The sequence below is a fragment of the Engystomops pustulosus genome, chromosome 6 (assembly GCF_040894005.1).
Source record: "Engystomops pustulosus chromosome 6, aEngPut4.maternal, whole genome shotgun sequence".
Classification (NCBI taxonomy): domain Eukaryota; kingdom Metazoa; phylum Chordata; class Amphibia; order Anura; family Leptodactylidae; genus Engystomops; species Engystomops pustulosus.
Window position 1 is genome coordinate 180,630,400 of NC_092416.1, and position 19,735 is coordinate 180,650,134.

General features: G+C 46.5%; 1 protein-coding gene across 2 annotated transcripts; it reads left to right on the top strand.

Annotated features, from left to right (window-relative positions):
* Nucleotides 1-825: 825 nt before the first annotated feature.
* PMP22 (peripheral myelin protein 22) lies at nt 826-14,031 on the top strand. Of its 2 annotated transcripts, XM_072112648.1 has the most exons (5): nt 826-976; nt 2,806-2,905; nt 4,863-4,959; nt 9,352-9,492; nt 12,301-14,031. In XM_072112648.1, the coding sequence occupies exons 2-5, from the start codon at nt 2,828-2,830 to the stop codon at nt 12,459-12,461; spliced, it is 477 nt and encodes a 158-aa protein (XP_071968749.1). In that variant the 5' UTR covers nt 826-976; nt 2,806-2,827; the 3' UTR covers nt 12,462-14,031. The 2 variants fall into 2 exon arrangements, with proteins under 2 accessions (XP_071968749.1, XP_071968750.1); XM_072112649.1 differs by lacking the exon at nt 826-976 and having other exon boundaries at nt 2,734-2,905.
* The last annotated feature ends 5,704 nt before the right edge of the window (nt 14,032-19,735 follow it).

A 19,735-nucleotide genomic window follows, 5' to 3' on the forward strand; every position in this document is an offset into this window, starting at 1 on the left:
GCAGGAGGAGCTGAGCAGATTGTACATAGTGTCCTATCTGCAGGCAGCATGTTATAGAGCAGGAGGAGCTGAGCAGATTGTACATAGTGTCCTATCTGCAGGCAGCATGTTATAGAGCAGGAGGAGCTGAGCAGATTGTACACAGTGTCCTATCTGCAGGCAGCATATTATGGAGCAGAAGGAGCTGAGCAGATTGTACATAGTGTCCTATCTGCAGGTATCGTCTAACAGAGCAGGAGGAGCAGATTGTACATAGTGTCCTATCTGCAGGTAGCATGTTATAGAGCAGGAAGAGCAGATTGTACATAGTGTCCTATCTGCAGGTAGCATGTTATAGAGCAGGAAGAGCAGATTGTACATAGTGTCCTATCTGCTGGCAGCATATTATAGAGAAGGAAGAATTGAACAGATTGTACATAGTGTCCTATCTGCAGGCAGCATGTTATAGAGCACCAATAGCTGGTTGTACATAGTGTCCTATCTGCAGGCAGCATGTTATAGAGCACCAATAGCTGGTTGTACATAGTGTCCTATCTGCAGGCAGCATGTTATAGAGCACCAATAGCTGGTTGTACACAGTATGACTCATTCACAGATCAGATCCTCTGGCATTGCAGCTCCCATTATACACCAGACACCTGCTGAGCTTTGTAGTCCGCCAGCACTTAGTGCCCCAGTACTCTAGACTCCGGTGCTGCTGTAACAAGGGCACTTGTGACAAATGTCACATTCCTGGGTGACATCACTGAGGACAGAATGAGTCCCCCACTCCCTGCAGTATTATTTATAGCTCAGGCTCGGGCTCTGGAGTGATGTAGGGGCACACCCAGCACAGCAGCGTCATGGGGCGTCCATCCTGTTAAAGGGAAACTTATATCCTCACCCTGCACAGAGGATAACCTCAAATAACTCAGTGTGGACACAGACACTACACCACTGCCTGCAGCTGCTGCACCACAGGGAGGAGGCTACAACTGTAAGTACTGGACAGGTGGATGACACAGCCAGCACTACTACATCTGTCATGTGCCCTAACCTGCTTACACCTGCAGAGCTGAACGTGATCCTACATCTCTACTATAGCTTTACTACAGGGTCTGGGTATGAGGTCTGGATTGCAGGATCATTGCTCTGATACTAGTTGCACACAATGTAGCAGAAATGAATATCAGGTTTACCTGACCTCTACTTCTGCAAGAATGCGCGCATAGTAACAAACTCTGACCTGCTACATCTATCATGTATATAATGTATCAGATCTGTGCTGATGAGGATCTATTATGTCACGTATACAATGTATCTGATCTGTGCTGATGAGGATCTATCATGTATCAGATCTGTGCTGATGAGGATCTATTATGTCACGTATACAATGTATCTGATCTGTGCTGATGAGGATCTATCATGTAATGTATACAATGTATCAGATCTGTGCTGATGAGGAGGCATCTGCTGTGATGTATACAATGTATCTGATCTGTGCTGATGAGGATCCATCATGTAATATATACAATGTATCAGATCTGTGCTGATGAGGATCGATCATGTAATGTATACAATGTATCAGATCTGTGCTGATGAGGATCTATCATGTAATGTTTCTGATCTGTGCTGATGATGATCCATCTTGTAATGTATCTGATCTGTGCTGATGAGGATCCATCATGTCATGTATCTGATCTGTGCTGATGATGATCCATCTTGTAATGTATACAATGTATCAGATCTGTGCTGATGAGGATCTATCATGTAAGGTATCTGATCTGTGCTGATGAGGATGGATCTGCTGTGATGTGTGTGCCATGGCTGGGGATGGCTCCCTGGGTGTTGTCCTGGCTCTTCCTATACTGCAGATGCCAGGGCTCACACCCTTCTCACACTGTTATTCCACAGTATTGTCATCCCCACAGGTTAGTGAATACATATATATATATAAAATAGGAATTAAAATAGTACTATAAAATTAGAAAAAAATTACCAGGGTTGAATAGAATTCTAGTAAAACAATAATATAATGATTATATTATAATATTGTGAGGATGGGGCTCATTTCACAAGCAAATTAGGGTCTAGAATAACTTCATATTGTGATAGCAAATATCCAAATCCTTGTAAAATCCTAAACTCAACATTCTGGGAACTACTTTTTCCCAATGTGGACATGCCCTCGAAATGATCACGTTTCCACCCTTAAGGGTCTCGGCAGGAAAGCGCTGAATCTTTTCAGGAACCCAGACCCGGCTTAACTTGGATGAAACCTAATTCCCCTTTTCTTATTAAACCCATATGTCATTCATGTTACGAAGAAGGGGGGGAAAAAAATTCTCCTGCTTCATGGAAAATCTTGGAAACAGATGTGGGGAAGCTGGAATTCTGGGTGTGTGTGCAAAAAAAAATATATAATAAAAAAAAAGTTAACACTTTATTGCCCAGAAAATAATTGCATTGTATAATTAGTAAAAAAATGGACTTTTTCAAAGTTTTGCAATCATTTTTTGGGGTAAAGTTTTTGTTTTAATCTTTTTTTTCTTAAATAGAGTTCATACTGATTTTTGCTGAGTTGTAAACTGTGGGTCTTTTTTTTACACATCTTAATCCACCATTAAATGGAGGAGAATTAAATTTTTTTTGCTGAAATATCCAGTTATGTTCCAAACATGATAGGAGTGGTGATGCTGTGGCTCCCCCTACTGGCCAGTGGGTGGACAGACCCAGATTGACACACCCAGGCTCCCATTCTGTGCACTCACTCTGAGAGTTGTCGCTGTAGGTAACAGACTCACTCGGGGTCTTCTCTTTCCTTAGGAATTCGGATACTTGATTGAAAATGCTCCTCCTGTTGCTCGGGATCATTATCCTCCACGTCGCCGTCCTGGTCCTGTTATTCGTCTCCACAATTGTCAGCGTAAGTACCCAACATCTTTTTAATCCTAAAACATATGCGCCTCTGTGTGTACCAGGCAGTCTCTAATGTTGTGTTCTGCAAAACATTTCCAAATTTTGACCCTCAATCTATTTTGTTACTGGTCTTTTGGGGATTTTTCCGCAATATTTTTGAAAATTTTCTGGAAACATTGTATCCGTTTCTAACGGCCGGCGCGTGTTTACTGTATATATATTATTTATAGACGACTTTGGAAAGACAAATACACCCCTCATGTTCGCCCGGCATAAGTATAGCGGGATAATTGGGTGTAAATAATACATCGGATGGGTCTGAGGGGCAGGACGCAATCTGTTTTCCAGATGTGCCGTTCCAGGCATTTCCGTAGCGTTAATTTGGAGTCTGCTGCTCAGTCTTGGAGGGAAAGCTAAAAAAAAAAAGGATGAATTTTGTGCTAGGATTCAAATTCTGAAATTTGAGACCCAAAATCCATGCAGCTGCGCAGCTGGAGAAAGCTACAACCCCCCCCCCCCCCCCTTCTCCTGTGTACACAATATGAGGCTTGTGAGTGGGACTCAACGCTGGGAAAGTTGCAATGAAGAAGCTGAAAGAGTGAGATATCAGTTTTTTACAGGAATTATTTGAAAAATTCCCTAAAAAATGTCACAAAAATGAAACATTTTGGCAAAATCAAAATCTATAACAAAAACATACGTGAAAAATATCCTAAAAATGTAACCAAGTTAAAAAAATTGTGTAGCAAAAACATAGAACAAAATGTTAAGCAAAAAGCTACGTCAAAATTTGCTAAAACTGTAACATAGTTAAAGATTTTAGGAGAAAAACCTAGCATAAAGTCTAAAACAGAAGCCTTATGTGATGACCTGTATAGCAGTGGTGTCTCTAGGGTCCGGGCTCCCTCCAGTGTAGACCGCTAGTTTGTAGGATCCTCTTAAAGAGACAGCGCAGTTTTCATTTTGCTCTGTGAGTGTTTTTGAAAGCCGGGAGCGTGAAGGGTTAACAGGCCATTGAGTCCGGTGCTGACAGAGTGTTTCCTTGCTGGAGTCTTTGGTATTTTAGGGATTACGTACTCCAAAAACATACACATGAGTGTACTCGGGTTGGCAGGCGATGTGTGTCTGGTTTATAAACAGCCCCGGGCTCTTTTCTACCTGTCTGCAGCGGGTATTGTTCTGCCAAGTTCTGTGCTGTTTACTTCCAGTAATGAGGGATTGGAAAAGGGCAAAGAGAGAGAGAAAAAAAACATGTAACAATTACAATTTTTTTTAGCCTGATTTTAATTTAAAAATATTTGGATTTGCAAATTTCTTTCAACCGAGTTGTAGATTGCAGGTCAAATTATCTATGAGGAATCCCTGCTTCCATGTTATTGTGACTGTTTGGACTGCATATCCAATAATTGATATTTTTTTATTAGATGACTAGTTTGAGCGGGGGCGGGGCTTTGTAGAACTCTTATCATAACAGACAGGGATCAGTTATCCAATGATGTGCAGAACAGAATGTGAGAAATGTAACATTCCATCTGTAACATTCCATTGCTGTTCATTGGAGTATTTTGTAGAATTTATAGTTAAGGACACGCCCCCGAGGAGCAAGCATAAGTGTTTTAACTGGACTCTTTTTGGTATTAAGGTCACGTTATTATGGTCATGCTGCTTAGTGTGACGCAGAAAGATAACGCCATCTGTTGGCATTTCTAAATGTCGCATCCAAGCTTAGAGACGTGCCCATGCATAGTGACATGCCCATGCTTAGAGACACGCCCATGCTTAATGACAAAATTTGTAAACTGTATATGTAAGTAAGGGGGACACGCTGTATTTCGTCAGCCCCCAAGTGGCTATATTTCGCGGTAGGTCTCCAGATGGGGAGCAGAGTCATTATGACTTTTATTAAAGGTCCTCACATTTGCACTTTTATCCTAACACTTTGGACTTTCTTCTTTCTTTATCAGAGTTGGCTTGTCAGCAATGGCTACTCTGCGGATCTGTGGCAGAACTGCAGCGAAGGTGTCAGCAGTACCTGGAACTGCCTCTCCTCTTCAAACAATGGTGAGTAGGCCAGTGCCATTACAGGTGGAGCCCAGTTATACTCAGGAATTCCAAAAATTTCCAAAGAATTTTTTGTTACAGCAAGAGAAACAAAATAATATTCCATGTTAAACATGGATGCCAGATTTGTGGAACCCAACAAACCGTAAATCACTTGTAAGACTATTTCTGATTGCTGCCCTTTAAAACCCCAAAATAGCACGCCCGTTACCTACACAAAAATAGAAGTGGTATGGTCCAGGGTCTCTTCGATTTCGAGTTGGCTGAAAACCCTACAACATATTTGCAGCTCAGTTCAAGGAGGGGTTATGTAAACGCGTTGTGTCATAACGCCCCCTGGTGGTAGATAAGTAGTAATAACGCCAAACTGATAGGACACCCCTACGATGTATGTGGTCCAGCCCAGACGCAGACATAGAACCGCTACAATAAAGTTCAACATGTAACTTTTTCTCTAAGTTTATTGAATCCCACAACTTGGTGGAAAATTGCTTGTGGGTTATTTGGCCGCGGATCAGGTATGGATTACAAAAGATCTACAGACGCGGAGACAAGAACGTCCATTGTTTCCCAAAATTAATATCCGGTAAAGATTTCATATGGGGGATGGGATGGGGGGGAAATTATGGAAGGTTCCAGGGCCAAACCATTTCCTATCCCGATTTTTGACTGTGTGGGAATCATAAACCTAGCACTTATAGGAGGAAGTGCAGGAGGAAACTGGAGGGAAAGGGGATTGGAATATTATAGGGAGAAACCATTAGTGAGAAGGGGTGGGGGGGTACCATAATGTAATTTTTAAAAATAAGTCCAGGAATATCAAAATTATTATTTGAGACTGCGGAATTTTACTAGAGATTCCATTTCATGTGGGGGGAAGGGGGATGTTATATGGACGTAGCAGTTTGTGTCGGGAATCTGGAATGTAACATTCTATAAAAGTAACAATTCATGTAGAGAAGTTAGAATAGTGTAAAGAACTGAAAGATTATTTAGGGAATGACTCTATATGGAATTAATACTATATAGAGGCAATGCTACATAGAAGAAATGCTATATAGAGGAAGGGGCGTAACTTAAGGGGGTGTAGAGCGTGCGTTTGCAATTGGGCCCTAGAGGCCTAAGGGGGCCCACATGGTGTACCTTTCCTATATGGGAGGACTAGTACTATAAACACTACATTGTAATCGGGGGCCTGGCACAGCTTTTTGTTAACCCACTGTCTAGAGGTAACACTATAGAGAGGTAATGCTATATGGAGATAACGCTACTTAGAAGTAATGTTATATAAAGGTAACACTATATGGAAGTTACACTATATGGAGATAATGCTCTAATGGAGGTAATGGTATATGGAAGTAATGCAGTTCAGAAGTAATGTTATAAGAAGATAACTATACTATATACTATATGCAAGTTATATGGAGATAATGGAATAATGCTATATGGAGGTGCTGTATAGAAGTAATCTATATGGAGTTATGGCTATATAGAGGTAACGCTATGTGGAAGTACACATTCATGTAGGTGGTACTGGAGTGCTATATAGAAGTATCATTTCATGTATGGATGTAATATAGGAGCATGATTTTATGTAGGGGCTATGTGGAAGTATTATATAGGGGTTCTTTACCTCTGCCTAGTTCTGGAGTGCAATATAGAAGTACCGTAACTTTTCATGGTGTATAGGTCTACACTTTCATGGAATATGATAAGATTATATTATACTAGGGGCCCCGTGTTTGTCGGATGTGTAGAAAGTGAATGGTAACTTTTTGACCTGGGAGAATATTTTACCCGCCATGATTTAACCAGAAGGAAGGGCCTCGTGTGGATCCTACAGGTCTACATGTTAAATTATTCAGCACCGGTGTTCCCATTGTTTCCAGACCTTTCATTAGACCATTGACATAAAAGCTTTCTGGTTTATTACATCGGGGGTAGACCTCGTCTTATAGGGCACGCGCTGGTTTATTGGTCGCCTCAGCACAACTACATTTAGTACAGAAAATCTGATTAATAATGCAGGAAGAGATGGGAAGAGCATGGAGTCCATTCAGCTTCTGTGGATACATAGATAATAGATACATCACTTTGAAGTTGGCTTCCAGTCTCTCCCAGATCACTCAGGCTTGGACTTATTAAATTGAAGAGAAGGCCTGGAAGTTTCTCGGCAGATCTTCCTCTTCACTCGCTGCCATAGTAATCAGATTTTCATTAAAGTTCATCTATAATTTACCTATACCCCTCCGTTTGTATGACATATACCCCTACTATTTGAATTACATAGTTCATGTGACCCTCTTAACCCCCCAAAATGACTTCAAACCCCCAGACTCCTAAACAAATTGAGCCCAAGCCAAACTTTCTCAAATACAGAGCCAGACCAAAACTGATATAGATCTTAGACCAACTCCTCAAAACTAATTTAGACCACAGACCCGAACCACTTAAAAATACCCCTAAAATACATGTGTGTCCCAGACCAGTCCATTAAACAAATACAAATGCCTGGATAGACCCCCTAAACAAATTCAAAACCAATTATTACTCCTCAACAGACCCCAGACCACCCCTTAACATAAATATAGGTGCTAAATCAGACCCACTATACTAACACAGGCTCCAGACCACCCCCCACACCCAAATACAAATATCAAGTTAGACCCCCTAAACTATTACAGACTCCAGAACAAATCACTAAACAAATGCAGACCCCCTACACAAATACAGACCCCAGACCACATAACAAATACAGACCCCAGACCACAAAACAAATACAGACCACAAAACAGATACAGGCTAGACCGCCTAAACTAATATAGACTCCAAACTAGACCACTTGACAAATGCAGACCCCTACACAAATATAGACCCCAGACCACTCTACAAATACCGACCCCTACATACCAGGCTAAACCCACTAAACAAATACAGACCCCCGACACAAATACAGATACAGACCCCTAAACTAATACAGACCCCAGACCAGCTTTGCAGGACCAACATAGACCCCAGACCACTAAACAAATAATGATGTTAGACTCGAACTTCGAAGTTTATTCAGAACCCAAACCAGACCTGGACCCCATACCAGACCACTAAGCACATACAGAGGCCAGTCTAGACTCCCTTAACTAATACATGACCCAAACCAGACCTCCTGATCTAAAACAGACACCAGCGCAAACCTCAGCACAAATATAGATGCTAAGTCAGACCCCCCCCCACCTCTACAAATACAGACCCCAGAAAGGACCATTAAACAAATACAGATACCAGACTAGACCTCACTAATTCAGAACCCAAACCACATCTACTGAACTAATACAGACCCCAGACCAAACCTTCTGAACCAATACAGACTCCAAACCCGTCACTTAATACAGATGCCAGACTAGACCCCTCAAACTACTACAAAACCCAGACCGGACTCCTACACAAATACAGACCCCAGACCACTATAAAAATACAGACCCCAGACCACTACACAAATACAGACCTCAGACCACTACACAAATACAGATACCAGTCTAGATGTCTAAACTAATACAGACCCCAGACCACTACACAAATACAGACCCCAGACCAGACCACTACACATATACAGATACCAGTCTAGATGTATAAACTAATACAGACCCCAGACCACTACACAAATACAGACCCCAGACCAGACCACTACACATATACAGATACCAGTCTAGATGTATAAACTAATACAGACCCCAGACCACTACACAAATACAGACCCCAGACCAGACCACTACACATGTACAGATACCAGTCTAGATGCCTAAACTAACACAGACCCCAGACCACTAAACAAATAAAGATGCCACACTCTACCTTCTAAACTAATCCAGAACACAAATCTGACCTCCTGAACAAACACAGACCCCAGACCAGACCACTAAACGCATACAGATGCCAATCTAGACTCCTCTAAGTAAAACATGACCCAAGCCAGACCCCGCTAAACAAATACAGACCCCAGAAAGAACCATTAAACAAATGCAGACTAATCCAGAACCCAAACCAGACCTCCAGAACAAACACAGACCCCAGACCACAAAAAATACCGATGCCAGACTAGTCTCCCTGAACTAATACAGACCCCAAACCTGCTCGCTAAACAAATACAGATGCCTGACTAGACCCTTTAAACTAATACGAACCCCAGAACAGACTCCTAGACAAATACACGATCCAGACCAAAACTCCTAAACCAATACAGACCCCAGACCACGAAACAAATACAATCCAATGTCTGATTATGCAGAATATATAATTGGCCGGACTCTGGTGGGTTGTCCATTAGGTCGGGGCCTGTGATGCAGCGATGTGTCTGAGCTCTATGAATAAGTCATGTCTTCTTGTTTCTCTCGGCAGAGTGGCTCCAGTCTGTCCAGGCCATGATGATCCTCTCCATCATCTTCAGCGTCCTCTCCCTGTTCCTCTTCTTCTGCCAACTCTTCACACTCACAAAGGGTGGACGCTTCTACCTGACCGGCATCTTCCAGATCCTCGCAGGTAAGTGACGTCCATATTAGTCTTATATGGGGAGGCTATAGCCTTATATAGAGAGCACTCCGCTGCATTGCATTGTGGGAAGTGTAACTGCTCTTCACAGACGCTGAACAAGCAGGGGGTGATGTAGAATATGTAATGCCGTGAGAGCTAATAGTGCAGCTCTGGATGTGACTAGAGTAGCCATCACAGGTTAAGGAAATGATTATTCCCTGCACCCCACCCTTCCTTTTGGTCCAGGATTTCCCAGGCCCGGCCCAGTTACCATGATGCAAAGGGACAAAACGTTTCACAGTTTATTTATAGGAATGCTGGGTACTGGAATCCATTCATCAGTCCATTCAGCAGGGCCGTGCCCCTAAACCCCGGATTATCCTCTCAATGCCGCTGCGTGCCTGCTCTATGACTCACCCACTCCACGATCACACTGGAAGAGTAATAACCGGGCACCGCGAGGTGCCGCCTCCCATAGGAACCCAGCAAGCATTTGCTTTTCTGATGAAACCATTCACTCCGTTTCCCAGGACAAGAATTAGTATTTATCTACCACTCCGGCCCCTGACACTCCTGAAATCCTGCTAAAAAAGTTCCAAGATTAAGATTGTAATAGGGATTTAGTTGATAGCTCTGCACTGCCTCTAGAGGCTGCGGGTGGGACTGCATCATGTCAGCAGTAGGTGTGGTCTATATTAAGGTCCAACCCAGGAGGAGCTTCAAGTCCTGCATGAATGTAGGAATTCATTAATGGGAGGTCCAGGGTCACACTCAGACATGTATACAGACATATGTAGTCCCCGAAACTCCATAAAAGTTATCCCCACATAAAAATACCAGTTACTTTTTCCATAACTGTGTCACCAATTTACCCGAAGTCCTGAAATCCTGCAAATTCCAAGATAAGGTCTTGGCACAAATTTGCTTGATACTTGTGCACTTCACTGCCTCTTGAGGCTGGGGGTGGAACTGCATCTCTATGCAACAGGTGTGCGCTTTATTACAGTCCAACCCAGGAGGAGCCACAAGTCCTGCATGAATGTAAGAATTTGTTAATGGGAGGGACAGGGTCACACTGTGGCAAATATACATGTGCTAGCAAGTCAGTTATCGCCCTCAAGTGCCACCATAACAACAGCAGATACTTTTTTCATAACTGTGTCACTGATTTACCCAAAGTCCTGAAATCCTGCGAATTCCAAGCTAAGGTCTCGGCATGGATTCACTTAATAGTGGTGCACTACACTGCCTCTTGAGGCTGGGGGTGGGACTGCACCTTTCTGTGTGCCCTGTATTAGGGTCCAGCCCTGGAGGAGCCTCAAATCCTGCATTTATATAGTAATCCATGCATGGAGGCTCCTGGGTAATACTTACATGGATTTAGTGCCCTCATTAAAAGCCTCCAGAAAACTACCCAACACATAATCGTATAAGAATGCCGCTCATGACAATTCCAGCTAATTTTTCCATAACCATTCCATCAATATATTAGAGCAGACCTGAAATCCTGGTTATCCGGCAAGTTCCAAGCTTAATTCTTGGTAGGAATTGACTGGCACTTGACTGCCTCTTGAGGCTGGGGGTGGGACTGCATTGTGTGCGCAATATCCCGCCCACGAGGAGCTTTAAACTTCTGCATATGGAAAAATCTGACAAGGGTGGACCTCTAATAACAAATATGTCTTGTTAAAGAGGTTCTGCAGCAGCAGGATATGTATAATAAGGCACGAAATCAGGCCAATCACTGGGATCATCCATTGTTTCTATGACATTTATGATGAGCCCAATATGATGATTTAGCACTCACTGGGTATATAATGGGCACATACCTTAGGTAGTCTCGTCGCCACCTCACCACCCTCTCGGTGATATTTAGCAGATTCTGGCTGAGACGTGACATATTTTTGCCCTCCGCTCACACAGTTTCTCTTGTCTCTTAGTCTGGGTGGGAGGTTTGGCCAGGGTAGGCTCCAGTGACCCCGCCAGGGCTATGCCCACTTTTAGCCTTTTTGTAAACAATGCGTCTATTGAGACTCCCCACCCTTGGCAGGACTGTAGGTGTCCAGTGGACAATAAGACAAAATGATGAATGTCGTAGAAAATGCTGAAGCAGACAATGCCTCTCTCACAAATATTTGAAGATTTTTTTTTTCCTTACTCAACCTCTCCCCTACTAAGGCAGGGTCCTGTTAACACTCCTTAAAGGGGAAGCGCTGCCTGTTATAAAATGACTATACTGTAAGATATGTTATAGAGATCATCTTACTGATTTAAACAAGGTATCTCTCCGTGTAAGGGAACGATAGAGTCAATAGTTATTACCCATCACAGGTGTTGTAATCAGTAACCTGCAGTACCGCGGTTCACCACATTGCTAACTGGAAACAAAATCCATAGAAAACAATGCAACAGCGCCCCCATTCATGTTAATAAATGGAAATAAAAAAATTAAAAAAATTAAATATATATATATAATTCTTTAAGAAGAGAACCTGCTCTGGACAGTCGTTCACTGCACTTATTGAGTGCCAGTTTATCAGGTTTTCTGGATTAGTAATTGCCAGATTTAAAAAAACAATTCAGAAAAACAATGGCAGAAAAACAATGGCAGAAACCCTTTAAAAACAATGGCAGTGTATATTGGACAAGTATAGAGTAATTTCAGAGATTGTTTTGGAAGTTTTTTTTTTTGCAGAAGGGACAAGAGCTCCACCTAGTGGCAGGCTCACAATGAATAAAAAAATTTGAAAAAAATTAGAAAAAAATGTAAAATAGTTTTTTATATTTATGATATAAGTCTCCTCTGTCTCTCCTCAGGTCTCTGCGTGGTGGCCGGTGCCTCCATCTTTACCGTTCGCCACACGGAGTGGCATAGGGATCCCGCCAGCTTTGGCTATGCCTACATCCTAGCATGGGTCGCCTTCCCGCTCGCCATCATCAGTGGCATCATCTACGTCATCTTGAGAAAACGGGAATAATGTTTCATGTTGGCGTCAAGACTAGGAAAAAAAAAAAAAGTTCAATATAAAGGGGATCCGAAAACCAAACAAAAAAAAAAAAAATTAAAATTGAAACCAAAAATTTCAGCCCCCCTCCCTCACCCAACGAGAGAGAGAGTACGGTGAGGGCGGGATCCTGTGTTAATTGAAGGTGTAAATAGTATCTATGGTTTAAAAACCTATTTATAACACTTTTTACATATATGTACATAGTATTGTTTGCTTATTTTGACCTGTAGCCTAAAAGGAAAAAGAAAAAACTAAATTCGCTCTCGTCCTCTACAAATGTTTTTGAAAAAAAAAAAATTTTGGAGAGCAACAATCCGAAACATTTCAATTTGCGTGCCTTATGAAAAACAGACCGACAGTCTTAAGTCCATACCCCTTTGCTCGGAAAAAAAAAAAAGGCAAATTTTTGTGATTTTTAAAAAAAAAACATGGCTTCCCAAGCCAAGTTCAAAATGGCCGACGCTAGAAGTCGAGAGAGAGGCGTTCATAGCGTAAGCGGCCGTCTTGGTGTTTATACTTCTGAGCAGTTAAGCGTCCGTCGGGTCCGTAACATATAGAGAGAGGATGAGGACCCGACTGGAACTTATTAAAAGGGGGTGGAAGCCGTAGCCCGGCGGTCAGGAAGCCCGAAAAGGAATGGGCCATGAGGCTGGGCCAGCGACGGGGTCACGTTTTCAAAATGCCATTTAACTATTGCACTGAGGATGACGACAAAGTTCTGCGGAAGTCATCCGTCACTTTGTGGCCAGGACAATCACAAATTATTTGAATTAAAAAATTTTGGGGGCATTTTGAAAAAAAAAAAAGCAATAATGCAATGAAATTTAAGAAAAATTTAAAAAAAATAAAAAGTCCTTCCAATTTCCCTTCCTCTTCGTGGCATTATTGCTTTTTTTTTACGGCAATTTGTTGAGTTTTGCTTTACGGCCGAGTCTAAATTTTTCGACCCTACACTGCCAGCGGAGCCTGCGACTCATTGCAGCGCCAAGAAAGTGGGAGGGACTTTACCATCCGAACGTGTGCGTTTGCCTGTCTCGAAAAGAAAAAAAAAAAAAAAAACATTTAGGAAGTGGAAAAAAAGGACAGTCTATGTATATTTTTTATTTTAACCAATGTGCATGTATCATACGTATAGAAGTATTAGCTCTAAAAACAGGACGGTAGCCAAAACAGTTTTACCAAAATTTTACCAAAAAATTTTTTCGCGCATTCTAAAAAAAAACATAAAGGTTTTAAAAAAAAATAATAATAATAGAGAATTTTTTTAGATCATTGACTCCTGACTGAAATTAGAAGTAGATTCACACCGTGTAGTTTTTAACGTGGAAAAAAAAAATGGTGCTACGATAATTTTTTTTTTTGGACCATTCCTTGTACTCTAACCTCTGCATTAACTGCTGACCCAGTAACGTCTAGAGATGTTTTTTCTGTTTTATTTCCTTGTTTTTTTTTTTATTTTTAGAATAAAACCATTGAAACTCTGTCTAGTTCTCTAAATTTGAGGTCTATGTGAATATTTAATAAAAAATGGCTGCTTAGACGTCTGCTGGAGTGTTTACTGTCACATCCGTCTTCATTAGAGTTTGGGTTATATTTTTGACCCATTTACTATACTGTATAAATATATATATATAAAACACACAGGGAATTTTTTTTTTTTTTTTTTTTTAAGTCCCACCCCTCAACCAATTTGACACCTACTTGTGGGTGGGACTAAACAAACCCCTCCCCTTTGGAGCTAGAATCATCACATTTCTTATTGAAAACCAGATGAGATCTTTAAAAAAAAATCACTAGAAATACAGAACCAGACCGGACCCGACAATCTTCTAGTCGCCTAAATTCAGATGTAAGACCCAAGGGTGTAGAAAGAACTCAAAATCTAGAATGGGTCCCATCTCATGGTTTGCCACCTATTTTTTTGGTCAAAATTCACCAGGTTCAGCACCAAAACAGACAAGGTCCAGCCCTACAAACGTTAAAAAAGTGTCTTAAAATTCTTTATAAATTGGGAATCAGACCAGAGTCCGGATAACAGGGTGTAACATGAGGGGGTGCAGAGGGGGCAGTCGCAACCGGGCCCAGGAGGCTTAGGGGGCCCACAAGGGGTCACTTTCCCATATGACTAGTGCTATAAACCATACATTATAGTGAGGGGCCCGGCACAGACTTTGCACTGGGGCCCATCAGCTTCCAGTTACCCCATTGCCCAATAATAAAGCCCCTTCCATCATGGGCCCTACAGAAGGAATACAGATTGTGGCTTTAACCCTTCAACAATGACAGACCCCAGACCTACCCAACCACTTCTATATCCTAGAACCTCTTGTGCCTCTAACCCTAAGGACTTTGATAACGTGCAAGACTGTGTCCTAGGTCTCAGCAAGGAGGAGGAATGGAGGAGGAGAAAACTTGTTTCAGAGGACATCATCATCACAACTGATTGCCCTGAGCCAAGGACCGAGGATTTCTTGACAGTGTCAGCGTGTCCCTGTCCTGCCCCCCCCCAAGTGTCAGCGTGTCCCTGTCCTGCCCCCCCAAGTGTCAGCGTGTCCCTGTCCTGCCCCCCCAAGTGTCAGCGTTTCACTGTCCTGTCCCCCCAAGTGTCAGCGTGTCCCTGTCCTGTCCCCCAAGTGTCAGCGTGTCCCTGTCCTGTCCCCCCAAGTGTCAGCGTGTCCCTGTCCTGTGCCCCAAGTGTCAGCGTGTCCCTGTCCTGTCCCCCAAGTGTCAGCGTGTCCCTGTCCTGTCCCCCAAGTGTCAGCGTGTCCCTGTCCTGTCCCCCCAAGTGTCACCGTGTCCCTGTCCTGTCCTCCCAAGTGTCAGCGTGTCCCTGTCCTGTCCTCCCAAGTGTCAGCGTGTCCCTGTCCTGTCCCCCAAGTGTCAGCGTGTCCCTGTCCCCCCCCCAAGTGTCAGCGTGTCCCTGCCCTGTCCCCCAAGTGTCAGCGTGTCCCTGTCCTGTCCCCCAAGTGTCAGCGTGTCCCTGTCCTGTCCCCCAAGTGTCAGCGTGTCCCTGTCCCCCCCCCCCAAGTGTCAGCGTGTCCCTGTCCCCCCCCCCCAAGTGTCAGCGTGTCCCTGTCCTGTCCCCCAAGTGTCAGCGTGTCCCTGTCCTGTCCCCCAAGTGTCAGCGTGTACCTGTCCTGTCCCCCAAGTGTCAGCGTGTCCCTGTCTCTGTCCCCCCAAGTGTCAGCGTGTCCCTGTCCTGTCCCCCAAGTGTCAGCGTGTCCCTGTCCTGTCCCCCCAAGTGTAAGCGTGTCCATGTCCTGTCCCCCAAGTGTCAGCGTGTCCCTGTCCTGTCCCCCAAGTGTCAGCGTGTCCCTGTCCTGTCCCCCAAGTGTCAGCGTGTCCCTGTCCTGTCCCCCAAGTGTCAGCGTGTCCCTGTCCTGTCCCCCCAAGTGTCAGCGTGTCTCTGTCCTGTCCCCCAAGTGTCAGCGTGTCCCTGTCCTGTCCCCCCAAGTGTCAGCGTGTCCCTGTCCTGTCCCCCCAAGTGTCAGTGTGTCCCTGTCCTGTCCCCCCAAGTGTCAGCGTGTCCCTGTCCTGTCCCCCCAAGTGTCAGCGTGTCCCTGTCCCCCAAGTGTCAGCGTGTCCCTGTCCCCCCCCCCCCAAGTGTCAGCGTGTCCCTGTCCTGTCCCCAAGTGTCAGCGTGTCCCTGTCCTGTCCCCCCAAGTGTCAGCGTGTCCCTGTCCTGTCCCCCAAGTGTCAGCGTGTCCCTGTCCTGCCCCCCCAAGTGTCAGCGTTTCACTGTCCTGTCCCCCCAAGTGTCAGCGTGTCCCTGTCCTGTCCCCCAAGTGTCAGCGTGTACCTGTCCTGTCCCCCAAGTGTCAGCGTGTCCCTGTCTCTGTCCCCCCAAGTGTCAGCGTGTCCCTGTCCTGTCCCCCAAAAGTCAGCGTGTCCCTGTCCTGTCCCCCCAAGTGTCAGCGTGTCCCTGTCCTGTCCCCCAAGTGTCAGCGTGTCCCTGTCCTGTCCCCCCAAGTGTCAGCGTGTCTCTGTCCTGTCCCCCAAGTGTCAGCGTGTCCCTGTCCTGTCCCCCCAAGTGTCAGCGTGTCCCTGTCCTGTCCTCCAAGTGTCAGCGTGTCCCTGTCCCCCCCCCCAAGTGTCAGCGTGTCCCTGTCCCCCCCCCCCCAAGTGTCAGCGTGTCCCTGTCCCCCCAAGTGTCAGCGTGTCCCTGTCCTGTCCCCCCCCAAGTGTCAGCGTGTCCCTGTCCTGTCCCCCCAAGTGTCAGCGCGTCCCTGTCCTGTCTCCCAAGTGTCAGCGTGTCCCTGTCCTGTCCCCCAAGTGTCAACGTGTCCCTGTCCTGTCCCCCCAAGTGTCAGCGTGTCCCTGTCCTGTCCCCCAAGTGTCAGCGTGTCCCTGTCCTACCCCCCAAGTGTCAGCGTGTCCCTTTCCTGTCCCCCAAGCGTCAGCGTGTCCCTGTCCTGTCGCCCAAGTGTCAGCTTGTCCCTTTCCTGTACCCCAAGTGTCAGCGTGTCCCTGTCCTGTCCCCCAAGTGTCAGCGTGTCCCTTTCCTGTCCCCCAAGTGTCAGCGTGTCCCTGTCCTGTCCCCAAGTGTCAGCGTGTCCCTTTCCTGTCCCCCAAGTGTCAGCCTGTCCCTGTCCTGTCCCCCAAGTGTCAGCCTGTCCCTGTCCTGTCCCCCAAGTGTCAGCGTGTCCCTGTCCTGTCCCCGACAGGTCAGCGTGTCCCTGTCCTGTCTCCCAAGTGTCAGCGTGTCCCTGTCCTGTCCCCCAAGTGTCAGCGTGTCCCTGTCCTGTCCCCCCAAGTGTCAGCGTGTCCCTGTCCTGTCCCCCAAGTGTCAGCGTGTCCCTGTCCTGTCCCCCAAGTGTCAGCGTGTCCCTGTCCTGCCTCCCAAGTGTCAGCGTGTCCCTGTCCTGTCCCCCCAAGTGTCAGCGTGTCCCTGTCCTGTCCCCCAAGTGTCAGCGTGTCCCTGTCCTGCCCCCCCAAGTGTCAGCGTGTCCCTGTCCTGTCCCCCCAAGTGTCAGCGTGTCCCTGTCCTGTCCCCCAAGTGTCAGCGTCTCCCTGTCCTGTCCCCCCAAGTGTCAGCGTGTCCCTGTCCTGTCCCCCAAGTGTCAGCGTGTCCCTGTCCTGTTCCACAAGTGTCAGCGTGTTCCTGTCCTGTCCCCCAAGTGTCAGCGTGTCCCTGTCCCCCAAGTTTCAGCGTGTCCCTGTCCTGTCCCCCAAGTGTCAGCGTGTCCCTGTCCTGTCCCCCAAGTTTCAGCGTGTCCCTGTCCTGTCCCCAAGTGTCAGCGTGTCCCTGTCCCCGTTCCACAAGTGTCAGCGTGTTCCTGTCCTGTCCCCCAAGTGTCAGCGTGTCCCTGTCCCCCAAGTTTCAGCGTGTCCCTGTCCTGTCCCCCAAGTGTCAGCGTGTCCCTGTCCTGTCCCCCAAGTTTCAGCGTGTCCCTGTCCTGTCCCCAAGTGTCAGCGTGTCCCTGTCCCCCAAGTATCAGCGTGTCCCTTTCCTGTCCCCCAAGTGTCAGCCTGTCCCTGTCCTGTCCCCCAAGTGTCAGCCTGTCCCTGTCCTGTCCCCCAAGTGTCAGCGTGTCCCTGTCCTGTCCCCCAAGTGTCAGCGTGTCCCTGTCCTGTCCCCCAAGTGTCAGCGTGTCCCTGTCCTGTCGCCCAAGTGTCAGCGTGTCCCTTTCCTGTACCCCAAGTGTCAGCGTGTCCCTGTCCTGTCCCCCTAAGTGTCAGCGTGTCCCTTTCCTGTCCCCCAAGTGTCAGCGTGTCCCTGTCCTGTCCCCAAGTGTCAGCGTGTCCCTTTCCTGTCCCCCAAGTGTCAGCCTGTCCCTGTCCTGTCCCCCAAGTGTCAGCCTGTCCCTGTCCTGTCCCCCAAGTGTCAGCGTGTCCCTGTCCTGTCCCCCAAGTGTCAGCGTGTCCCTGTCCTGTCCCCCAAGTGTCAGCGTGTCCCTGTCCTGTCCCCCCAAGTGTCAGCGTGTCCCTGTCCTGTCCTCCAAGTGTCAGCGTGTCCCTGTCCTGTCCCCCAAGTGTCAGTGTGTCCCTGTCCTGTTCCACAAGTGTCAGCGTGTTCCTGTCCTGTCCCCCAAGTGTCAGCGTGTCCCTGTCCCCCAAGTTTCAGCGTGTCCCTGTCCTGTCCCCCAAGTGTCAGCGTGTCCCTGTCCTGTCCCCCAAGTTTCAGCGTGTCCCTGTCCTGTCCCCCAAGTGTCAGCGTGTCCCTGTCCTGTCCCTCAAGTGTCAGCGTGTCCCTGTCCTGTCCCCCAAGTGTCAGCGTGTCCCTGTCCTGTCCCCCCAAGTGTCAGCGTGTCCCTGTCCTGTCCCCCCAAGTGTCAGCGTGTCCCTGTCCTGTCCCCCAAGTGTCAGCGTGTCCCTGTCCTGTCCCCCAAGTGTCAGCGCGTCCCTGTCCACCAAGTGTCAGCGTGTCCCTGCCCTGTCCCCCCCAAGTGTCAGCGTGTCCCTGTCCTGTCCCCCCCAAGTGTCAGCGTGTCCCTGTCCTGTCTCCCAAGTGTCACCGTGTCCCTGTCCTGTCCCCCAAGTGTCAGCGTGTCCCTGTCCTGTCCCCCAAGTGTCAGCGTGTCCCTGTCCTGTCCCCCCCAAGTGTCACCGTGTCCCTGTCCTGTCCACCCAAGTGTCAGCATGTCCCTGTCCTGTCCCCCCAAGTGTCAGCGTGTCCCTGTCCTGTCCCCCAAGTGTCAGCGTGTCCCTGTCCTGTCCCCCCAAGTGTCAGCGTGTCCCTGTCCTGTCTCCCAAGTGTCAGCGTGTCCCTGTCCTGTCCCCCCCAAGTGTCACCGTGTCCCTGTCCTGTCTCCCAAGTGTCAGCGTGTCCCTGTCCTGTCCCCCCCAAGTGTCACCGTGTCCCTGTCCTGTCTCCCCAAGTGACAGTGTCACTATATGTACATATCTAAATCAATTTATACAAGAAGTGGAGAGTTGTTGCAGAATCAAAGCTTAAGCCTCCACACCAAAAAATATCTTATGAAAAAATACAAGAATGAAGCCAGTGTGTACAGGTTCGAAAATATATACAGGCAGTCCCCGGGTTACATACAAGATAGGGACTGTAGGTTTGTTCTTAAGTTGAATTTGTATGTAAGTCGGAACTGTATGTTTTATCATTGTAATCCCGGCCAGAACTTTTTTGGTCTCTGTGACAATTGGATTTTAAAAATGTTGGGTTGATAAGAATCAATATTAACACTAAAGCTTCATTACAGACGCCTGTGATACCTGTTACAGCTGATTATTGCAGCCTAGGACTAAAGTACAATAAATTACCAATATCCAGAGGTCCGTTTGTAACT

Coding starts and splice junctions, on each gene's coding strand:
- PMP22 (XM_072112648.1), top strand. CDS start 2,828: ATGCTCCTCCTGTTGCTCGGGATCATTATCCTCCACGTCGCCGTCCTG. Junction 4,960..9,351: donor CCTCTCCTCTTCAAACAATG/GTGAGTAGGCCA, acceptor TTCTCTCGGCAG/AGTGGCTCCAGTCTGTCCAG. Junction 9,493..12,300: donor CATCTTCCAGATCCTCGCAG/GTAAGTGACGTC, acceptor GTCTCTCCTCAG/GTCTCTGCGTGGTGGCCGGT.